This window comes from Salvelinus fontinalis, chromosome 25 (assembly GCF_029448725.1).
Source record: "Salvelinus fontinalis isolate EN_2023a chromosome 25, ASM2944872v1, whole genome shotgun sequence".
Lineage (NCBI taxonomy): Eukaryota > Metazoa > Chordata > Actinopteri > Salmoniformes > Salmonidae > Salvelinus > Salvelinus fontinalis.
In genome coordinates, this window is record NC_074689.1 from 2,322,694 (window position 1) to 2,333,634 (window position 10,941).

Genomic DNA, 10,941 nt, shown 5'->3' on the forward strand with positions numbered 1-10,941 from the left:
TCACTCTAATCGGGCAATCCAAGGATTGCACTTCATATTCCCCACACACAGTTTGCTCCTTGTCTTCTAATAAACATGCAAAATCTCCTTCATAGTGATGTTTCCCACACATCGGCTTCTCCCTTTTGCAGACACTTCTTACGTGTCCAAACATTTTACATCAAGAACATTGTAAAGGCTGGTTTACAAAAGCTGACAGGATAGTACACATATCCCAGCTGCACTCGAGTAGACTCCACATAAAAAACACTAGAACAGACAAACTCTTCTCCTTTCTGCCATTACCATGTGATTAATCCTATGTACATAGACCACTCCTGGAATTTTCTTTGATAGAGCAATCTCAACATCCCCCGAGACTCGAGAAATTACTTATTTGACAGGTGCCCTGCTCCGTAGCTCAAAGCATGATATGAGTGATATCCAACACACTTTTTTTCCTGATCTGCAGAAACACAAGAAATCAGAACAAACCCTCTTCTCGTGCTCTTCACTGATTTTACTGTACCTAAAGTTTTATCCATAATTTTGGATGTTTCCAACGAGTCCCAGAAGTCTGACATACCCTTATTTTCCAAAAAAACATACTCCTACCAGATACAATAGGGTATTATCAGAACTATACATTATTTCCCACAGTTGTACATAATTTCTCATTGGACAAAAGTCCATTCATCCCCTTTCCCACCACCATGAGATTCAAGCTCCATATACACATCTGCCATAGTCACCATACCCTTGGTAGTCTCTCTCCCAGCCAATGCTTACAACATTCCTGTGCTTTAGAATCCATAAACAGGAAGTTATTCTAAAAGGGTGGAGTAGGGGACATAGACCAGGGTCCTTTTCAATGTACCTTGGTTTTCTGCCATCTGGACTATGTAAATTAGGACATGAAATCTCCAGTGTGTGCTAGGTTCACTCATCTAAGATAGAAATAAGTTATAAGACCCAATTGCCTTCAATTACAAGTTGGTTCCCCTGAACTGTATTTGACGACTGCCCCTCAACTGTCAAATCTGGATAGTTCGGTTTATAGCTGCAGCATTTTACCAGGTCAAATTCCTGAATAAAGGTGATTCTACTGGTCTCTTAATTGTTAAGACTTCAAAGAGAATACACATTAGTGCAAATCTATGTCCATTTTAACAGGCAGCCTTCAGACCCCCTTTCCCCACAAGTGAAATAAGGTAAGTATTTTAGAACTGTTTCCTGCACCTTACCGCTTCATTATTTTAGAGAAGTGTTTGTGGTCATCAACTGTTAAGGCAAACAGATCATGTGAGACCTCATTCAAGTGACTCCGAGACACTCACCCCCCCCCCAAAAAAACAGGCGAGTGTTAAGAAATGCATTTATATTTCAAATGAATCAAGGAACATATGGAAACCCATATACTGCCTGAACCTCCTGACAATTGAGATCCAAAAATACATTTTAGGAAGTATTCAGAAATTATATACAAAACATTCATATTTTAGGTCGGGCATGCAACACATGTAGCCCAATTTCAGATTTTATTAATAAAATAAATTAAATATTTAACTGCCGATAATTGAATTAAGGCAGTTCAACATTTAAATCAGATACACCCCAAAAACTTTTTTTGCATGCAATATCAACTATACACACACCATGTCTTAACTTGCATTAAAAATGATAAGGCCAAAAAGTCTATGCCACTGTGATCTCAAAAATGAGAGTTCTTTAACCGGGCCAGCTTCTGTTTCAAATGTTCACTTTTCCTCCTCAGCTGCTCTTTGAAGTTGACTAGTCTCTGCTCGTCTGTCTGCATGCTGTAAATACACTCTATAGCCTTCTTCAGGATTACCACTTTGGCTGCCTTTTCATTGTTAGCCACCTCAGGTATCTTGTCCCGTAGAGCGAAAAAGCTCAGCTTGAGCTCATTCCTCCGCTGGCGCTCCAGTACATTATGAGTCCTTCTTTTGTCGTAGTCCTCAGTGTCTGACGTCCAGGGACTTGGACATTTGCGGTTGCTGCTGATCTGCTTGAGGACCCGGTTGCTGCTGCCACTGTTACTGCTCTCTAGCCTCAGCCTCTTGACAGCTGGCTGCTCATGCCGCGTGGAGGGGTGGGCAGCGTAGTTGTGCTGGTGGGTGGAGACATGGCACCTCTTCAGCACAAGGGGACTGTGATGTCTGCGCCCAGACATGTTGGGGTCGCACCGCTTCTCTGCGTGCCTCTTCTCCACAGTCACGACATCTATCTCCTCATATTCTGCAATGAGATTAAATAAAACCCTTCAGCATTCACATTCCTTTTGAGGAGAATCACTAACCACAATTGTGCCCCATACAACACAGCATGCCTTCATGTCAGAAATTTCTGCTTTCCACTCTCCTCCCCCTTTTTCCACATCAGCTGATTTTTCAACATTCCAGCCTGAAACCCTTCCCCTCAACACAGACTAGTCTGTAGACAGTTAACTACAGCACAGTCTTGACTATAGCACTTGCGGTAGAGGTCATGCGGGGCAGCAGGTAGCCTAGTGGTTAGAGCGTTGGACTAGTAACCGAAAGGTTGCAAGATCAAATCCCTGAGCTGACAAGGTAAAAATCTGTTATTCTGTCCCTGAACAAGGCAGTTAACACACTGTTCCTAGCCCATCATTGAAAATAACTATGTTCTTAAATGACTTGCCTAGTTAAATAATAAATTATACAACTGCCTCTAGCCTGGCAAACTCATCCATGTCAAAATTCCAGTTCACACCCTTGACTTCAAGGACATGAGTGAGGTCCATCCATTCACCCCGATATTAATCAGCAAACATTTTAATATTCAACAGCACCATAAGAGTTGACATATGCAATGAGGGAATTATAATGCATGTTGCTAGAAAACACTGGCATTATACAAAAGGTTTAGTCGGAATAATCATAAATAGCAATAAGTTATAACACTGCTATTCAGCTTACCAGAGTCACTCCCACTGCTGCTACCGCTGTTGGGTGGGGTGTCCAATGCCACATCCGTGGGTGGTGCCACCTTGCTTGATTTGGAAGTATCAGTTATTGGGTAGGGAAATACCACTGAGGGATCAATGCATTCGGACGCGGATGTGTTCAGATCCTGCAAGTAGTTTGCGTTCAACCGAGTAGTAGTCCACTCCACGTTGTCGCTAAAAGCTGATTCTTTCCTAGCAGCCTGGAGACAGGCGAGTCTTTCAGACACCACTTTTTCCAAATTGGCTGCAGCCGAGAACCCGCTCCACATACAGTCCTGGATGATGATAGATTTGAGGAACGTTTGAGAGTAATCGGCATCGCAGATGAAACTCTGGTTTACAACGTCATCCCCGAGAAACTCTGTCACCATTTCGAGTTGGTCAGAAGTTGAAGGGAAAAGACTATACAGTGATGGTCGCCGGAACGGGGAGAGAGGAGGAGTGGGCAGCAACTCAAATTTCTTCCAGATGTCCTCACTTGGAGCCGGTGGCTGAAGTTGTCCTTGCTGGTGATAAAAATCCTCATCTTCGTTGTCAACATAAAAATATGGCTGGATAGAATCGTAGTCGTAGTTTTTACTTGCCAAACTTGAATATAGCGGCATTTTCGCTCTTTCCTGAGTGAAAAGGGAGAATTAGTTGGTTAAATAACTATAAAATAGGCTACATCAACTTGCATGCAAACTGATAATGGTACATTCACCTTGAGTATCACATTTCATAAGAGCCTTGTCAGACACATTAACATACAAAACCAATCTGCAGCTGACAGCTAGTCTGTGTGGCGCACAGGACATTTAAACCCAAGCAGACTGCAAAAATACAGCCGCTAGCCAGTTAACTATAAAATGCATCGGACTATAGGACATTACAGCTACAAATATGTAACAGCTGTTAAAATGCACCACATCTAACAGATAACTAGCGTTACAAAATAAATAGAACGCAAACGATCTCCGTAGTGAACGGCCGTCTACACCGAACATGCAATGTCATCTCAACACTCCCCTTACCTTACGTTTGGTGAAACAAAGTGGAGAGCAATTCACCGCCGAGATATCGAACTCAACAAAAAAATGTAGATTGTGAGAAATACTCCAAACAAGACAGTCAAGTTAATCCTTGCCCGCGTATGTGATAAGGAGATATTTGTTTCCTATTAAAGTGGCTGGCTGAGAAGCATGCATAACAGCTCTTTGTCCGTGATGTTGGATGTCATTTGCTGCAGGAGAATCACAGCTGAGAATTCAGCCGGGTTCAATAAAAAGGTTGCTGTGCTCTACATTCCACGTATCCCTCCGCCACATTTCTTTTCCCGCCAAACAACCATAGCGTTTATATGTGAATATAATGAAGCTTCCGGTGTTGCCTCTATCGATGATTATTATCGTTACAGTCGTCAATGTATTTCTGAATGATCATATTATTCATTCATTGCAATTTCCTTCGGAAAATCCTTATACAACTAGAACTAGTTGTTGCGGAAGGATACTTAAGTGGGAGGAGTTTTTAAAAAACGCAGTATTCCGTGCAAAAACAGCTATACGTCTCAGCAGCAGATGAGAAGTAAATGATAACTCATTGGACATTGCATGCACACATTCAAGTAGATCGTGCTGTCCACTGCATTTATGGAATCACATTATTTAGCCTACCTACCTAGCCAACATTTTGCAAAAGCTGATGTGAGAATGAGAAGATGCATGCCCAGTTCATGTGCACAACACTTCAAAGCCTGTCATATTCTGTATCTGAAATGAGTTTATGTATTGATAAATCAGAGGGAGCATAATCAGAAATACATAAAAAATACATAAAAAAAAAAAAAAATCAAACAGTTTTTTCTGTACATGTTTTACCCGGTAAACTCACCAAAAGTAGGCGAGATAGAGACCGGAGCATATTTAAATACATGGCTCTGGGAGATTCGGGAAAATAATAGTAAAGTGTGGTTCAGCAGGGACTGGGTCATCTGACAAATCCTAGAACAACCAGATCGAATCCTTTACCTGATGGACAAGAAACATGCAGCAAGAAGACATGCTTGATTAGGTAGTCTGCTGCAGGTAAACCCAGTTGATCATGTAATATGTAGGGCAAGAGCTTGAACTTTGATGATCCAGACCTTGGTGTGCCCAAAGGCAATGGTTACGAGATACGATGTTGGCTTCCAACAGACCAGATATAACTGCACAGCCAAAGTTTCGTTTTAAAAACGAGCACCTCCACAAATTCACCATTGAACGTGAAGAAAGACATGGGAATGTACTCAATAAAAACAGACGATTAATCGATGTATGGTTATAAAGCACCCTCTAGCGTCTAAAAAGAGACAGTGCAGCGAAACATCAGAACGTTGGATTATCTTTTAAATTCAGATGTAATCAAATCAGTAATATCCATAGATCGTACAGGTGGTATACAATATAATATTTCACAGTAAAAAGCAGCGTCAATATCATATTATTCTCATTGATTCTCTTGAACATGGTCATCTGCAATTGATTCTCCAATTAGCTCTTTCCTAAATGATTTCAGAAATAAATCCATGAATTTTGCTGAGACAATTATTCAAGTGTACTAAAATGTAGTGGAAAAAGAGTTGCTATCTATTTTGTGGCGTAAAAACCTATCAAGCCATACCATAATCAAGTTCATGGGTTTTTGTTTCATGGTGTAGCGCAGAATCGTTGATTTTTAGATCACCTAAACTAAACTTTTCCTGGACAGGTAATATGGTCAAGAAAAACTCCTGGCCTGACACAGACTCCAGACATTGGTAGTCTTATCAGAGATAAGTCATATCCATATAAAATGTGAAGGACAACATGAGAACAAAATAGATATGTAAAGCCTATCCTTGCTTGTCGTATACAGTTGAAGAAGTCGGAAGTTTACATACACCGTAGCCAAATACATTTAAACTCAGTTTTTCACAATTCCTGACATTTAATCAGAGTAAAAATTCCCTGTCTTAGCATTGCCTTTGAATTGTTTAACTTGGGTCAAATGTTTCTGGTAGCCTTCCACAAGCTTCCCACAATAAATTGGGTGAATTTTGGCCCATTCCTCCTGACAGAGCTGGTGTTACTGAGTCAGGTTTGCAGGGCTCCTTGCTCGCACACACTTTATCAGTTCTGCCCACAAGTTTTCTATAGGATTGAGGTCAGGGCTTTGTGTTGGCCGCTCCAATACCTTGACTTTGTTGTCCTTAAGCCATTTTGCCGGTTGCAGTTGCAAACCGTAGTCTGGCTTTTTTTTATGGCGGTTTTGGAGCAGTGGCTTCTTCCTTGCTGAGCGGCCTTTCAGGTTATGTCGATATAGGACTGGTTTTACTGTGGATAAAGATACTTTTGTACCTGTTTCCTCCAGTATCTCCACAAGGCCCTTTGTTGTTGTTGTGGGATTGATTCGCACTTTTCGCATCAAAGTACGTTCATCTCTAGGAGACAGAACGCGTCTCCTTCCTGAGCGGTATGACGGCTGCATGGTCCCATGGTGTTTATACTTGCGTACTATTGTTTGTACAGATGAACGTGGTACTTTCAGGCATTTGGAAATTGCTCCCAAGGATGAACCAGACTTGTGGAGGTCTACAATTGTTTTTTTCTGAGGTCTTGACTGATTTCTTTTGATTTTACCATGATGTCTAGCAAAGAGGCACTGAGTTTGAAGGTAGGCCACAGGTGCACATCCAATTGACTCAAATGATGTCAATTAGCCTATCAGAAGCTTCTAAAGCCATGACATTTTCTGGAATTTCCCAAGCTGTTTAAATGCACAGTGAACTTAGTGTATGTAAACTTCTGACCCACTGGAATTGTAATTGGTCTGTAAACAATTGTTGGAAAAATGACTTGTGTCATGCACAAAGTAGATGTCTAAACCAACTTGCCAAAACTATAGTTTGTAAACAATACATTGGTGGTAGGTTGAAAAACGAGTTTTAATGACTCCAACCTAAGCGTATGTAAACTTCCGTCTTCAACTGTATAATTAATATATCATGTTGCTTTGACACCTAGTCGTTGCGAACAGAACTAGGTTTCAAATTGAACAGGTCCAAAGTACCCCGGGCCAAACGGACAATTTAACACACTGCCACAGATTCAACAGTTTTATAGGGCCTACATTTCTCCACTCAGTGGCGTTGTGGCTGGTGAATCACCATGAGATTGCAACGTTGTGGGTTAGATCCCTGATCGAGTCGTACAAAGTTCTTGTCATTGGGATACAATGTTGCAAGTTTACAAGTATTGCACCAATTTCCTATATAGGTTCCAGAATTTTTTTTTCTTCCTAAAGGCATCCATTTTACTGCACAACCCATAAAACATTATTGTGTAGGATCTTGAGGATACTGTAAAAATATTCCATGTAGGCTAGTAGTTTGTGTGTGTTTTGAAGTTTAATCAGCTGCTACCTTTTATAGTTTGGACTTTTGCTTCTTCAGCAACCCTCCTAGGCCTACAAACTCTGCATTCAACTGTGGTGAAGATAGGCAACAACACCTTCACCACGCTGATCCTCAACACCGGGGCCCCACAAGGGTGCGTGCTCAGCCCCTTCCTGTACACCCATGACTGCGGAGCCACGCACATCTCCAACTCAATCATCAAGTTGGCTGACGACACAACAGTGGTAGGCCTGATTACCAACAACGGTGAGACAGTCTACAGGGAGGAGGTGAGGGCTCTGGCAGAGAGGTGCCAGGAAAATCACATCTCCCTCAACAAATGAAGGAATTCAGGAGACAGCAGAGAGAGCATGCCCCCATCCACATCAACTGGGTCGCAGTGGAGAGGGTGAAAAGCTTGAAGTTCATCAAATGGTCACACCACCCAGACAGTTTGATGAAGAAGGCACAACAGCAAGTCTTCAACCTCAGGAGGCTGAGGAAATTCAGCTTGGCACCTACGACCCTCACAAACTTCGACAGATGCACCATTGAGAGCATCCTATCGGACTGTATCACCGGCTGGTACGGCAATTGCATAATCCGCAACCACAAGGCTCTCAAGAGGGTGGTGAAGTCAGCCCAACACATCACTGGGGGCACACTGACTGCCCTCCAGGACATCTACAGTACAGCATCCGGTGTGTCATGAGGGCCAATAAGATCATCAAGGACCTCAGCCACCCGAGCCACGGCCTGTTCAACCTGCTGTCATTTAAAAGGCAGAGACAGTACAGGTGCATTAAAGCTGGGACAGAGACAGAATATGTCTTTAGACTGTTAAGAGTCCCCACTAGCCGGCATCTGCCCAGTACCCTGCCCTGAACTTAGTCATTGTTACTAGCCGTCTACCACCCAGAACTCTCCTCTGAACCTTAGAGACTGCTGCCCTGTGTACATAGCCATTGAACACTGGTCAGCTTAATAATGTTTACATACTCAATCAAACGTATTTATAAATCCCTTTTCCTACTTCATATGTATATACTGTATTATAGTCTTGGCTCATCCTATGACTACTGCTGTACTCACCATTTCTATTCATATACTGTCCATTCACACCATTATATAATATACACTACATGGCCACATGTTTGTGGACACCTGCTTGTCAAACATCTCATTCCAAAATCATGGGCATTAATATGGAGTTGGTTTTGCTGCGACAACAGCCTCCACTCTTCTGGGAAGGCTTTCCACTAGATGTCGGAACATTACTGCAGGGACTTGCTTCCAATCAGTCATAAGAGCATTAGTGAGGTCGGGCACTGATATTAGTTGCTCGTTGATGAGAGGTTGAAGAATGGCACGAATCGTGCAAGCTATCAGGCGGGCCACAAACAGACAAATAACGGCGTAATACAACAGTGGTGTGCAGAACAGCATCTCGGAACAGACAACTTGTCGATCCTTATCAAGGATTTCCAGCAGACGACCACAAAGAGTTCCACACCTATCAGCTAAAAACAAGAAGCTGAAAAACCATTGCCTGGTCCGACGAATCCCGGTTCCTGTTGTGTCATGCTGATGGCAGAATCAGGATTTGGCTTAAGCAGCATGAGTTCATGGACCCATCCTGCATGGTGTCAACGGTACAGGCTGGTGGCCTTGGTGTCTTGGTGTATCGCTGTCCAATCTGCAGAAACTGTGTGATGCCATTGTGTCAGCATGGACCAACATCCCTGTGCAACGTTTCTGACTTGTAGAAGCCGTGCCTGGAGAATTCAGGCTGTTCTGGAGGCAAAGGGAGGTCGTGGTATCAACGGTACAGGCTGGTGGAGGTGGTGTACTGCTGTCCAATCTGCAGAAACTGTGTAATGCCATCGCGTCAGCATGGACCAACATCCCTGTGCAATGTTTCTGACTTGTAGAAAAAGGCCAAGATGGCGTCGCTGTGAGAGGGAGTGTTTTCGGGCTCTTCAAAGCAATATTGAGGGTTAGGTGGTTAACAATCAAATATTGGCTATTAATATTGAAATAAACTAACTATAACTTTTTTTATGGACGTGGGATAAGTTTAGATATAGTTTTTGTCAAGTTGAATGGGAAGAACACGACAGAAAGACAAAAGTAGACGAAATATCCAAGTCTCACAGAAGACGGCTGACATGCTAGCTAGCCACAGCAAGGACCAGAGCAGCATGGATACACAAGAAGCCGCGATCTCTAACAAGAGAAAGAACAAAACTGACCAGGATGAAATCCTTGCAACCTCTTTACCTCAGACCCCAAGTAAAAATCCTCCGGTGAAAAAGGTAAAAGATGACATCTCCATGTCGGAACTTTTCTCTGCAATCCAGTCCCTGTCTACTAAACAAGACGCCACGCTCTCCAAAGTGTCCATCATAGAGCGGGCTACAGAAGAAACATCAAAGAAGATCGATAATTTGTCAGAAACTGTCAATCAACTACACAAAATTGTGAGCGAGAACAAGGAAAAGATAACGTTCCTAGAGAATGAGCTGAAGAAAATGCAATCCAAAAATAATGAGCTGTGTGAGAATGTAGCTGCACTTCAAAGGTACTCTCGCAGGTGGAATCTGAAAATCCAAGATGTAAAAGAGGTAGAGGGAGAGGATATTAGAGAAGTAGTTATTAATATCCTGGGAAAAGTGGCACCATGCATCAAAGACAGGCTAAGAGACGTGATTGATGTGATACATCGACTTGGGAAACGAAGATCTGATGGACCCCCTCGTAATATCATCTTGCGCTTAACTATGCGCCATTACAGGGACATCATATGGAAAATGGCCAAGGGGAACAAGTTTCTGGAGGAGAAGAAACTCCGCATCAAAGAAGCTCTGATACCGCAGGATCCGGCTGCCAGAGAGAAACTGTGGCCGCTGATACAGAAGGCGCGACAAGAGGGAAAGAAGGCGGGGTTCAAGGGCCCACACGCGTTTATCGAAGGAAGAATGATTACTGGGTAACTCTATTGACATGAACCAAATTGGAACTGTGAGTATTACCATGAGTACAGTTAATGTACTGCCAATAATACATGTACCGTTCGAACTACAACTGATGAACACTTGCCAAAGGAAAGGAAGTAAATAGATTTGTTATTCTGTTAACCACCGCTACCTCAGCTGAGCGTAGTTTTCCGTCGAGTAATCCTCTCAAGATTCACGGTTTGCTTTATTGTTCATATTAATACTTGTTATCTAATTTGTTTTTTATTTTTTTAATGCAGGAGTTCGATTTCAATTCACTCAAAATCGTTAGTCTGAATGCTAGGGGTTTGAGAAATCCTACAAAAAGGAAAGCTTTATTTTTATACTGTTAACGCAGTAATGCAGATTTTGTCCTTCAGGAAACTCATTCGGGTGAAAGTGATTTGAAATTTTGGAAAGCACAATGGGGAGATATGGCCTATTTCAGTCATGGATCAAATCATTCTGCTGGTGTTTTGACACTTATTCACAAGTTTAAAGGTGACATTCTAGAATCCACATCTTCACAAGACAGCAGATGGGTCATAGTAACTGTTAAACTTGACAATGCTATTTTCATC

At 42.3% G+C, this 10,941-nt stretch overlaps 1 protein-coding gene across 3 annotated transcripts; it reads right to left on the reverse strand.

Annotated features, from left to right (window-relative positions):
* Positions 1–1,342: 1,342 nt before the first annotated feature.
* Positions 1,343–4,218, reverse strand: LOC129822743 (transcriptional regulator Myc-like). 3 transcript variants are annotated; one of them, XM_055881116.1, is made up of 3 exons: positions 3,987–4,218; positions 2,940–3,585; positions 1,343–2,238 (listed from the first exon to the last, which is right to left on the reverse strand). In XM_055881116.1, exons 2-3 carry the CDS (start codon positions 3,571–3,573, stop codon positions 1,691–1,693), a joined length of 1,182 nt encoding a protein of 393 aa, XP_055737091.1. In that variant the 5' UTR covers positions 3,574–3,585; positions 3,987–4,218; the 3' UTR covers positions 1,343–1,690. The 3 variants fall into 3 exon arrangements, with proteins under 3 accessions (XP_055737091.1, XP_055737090.1, XP_055737092.1); XM_055881115.1 differs by having other exon boundaries at positions 3,982–4,217; XM_055881117.1 differs by lacking the exon at positions 3,987–4,218 and adding an exon at positions 3,672–3,954.
* Between the last annotated feature and the right edge of the window lie 6,723 nt (positions 4,219–10,941).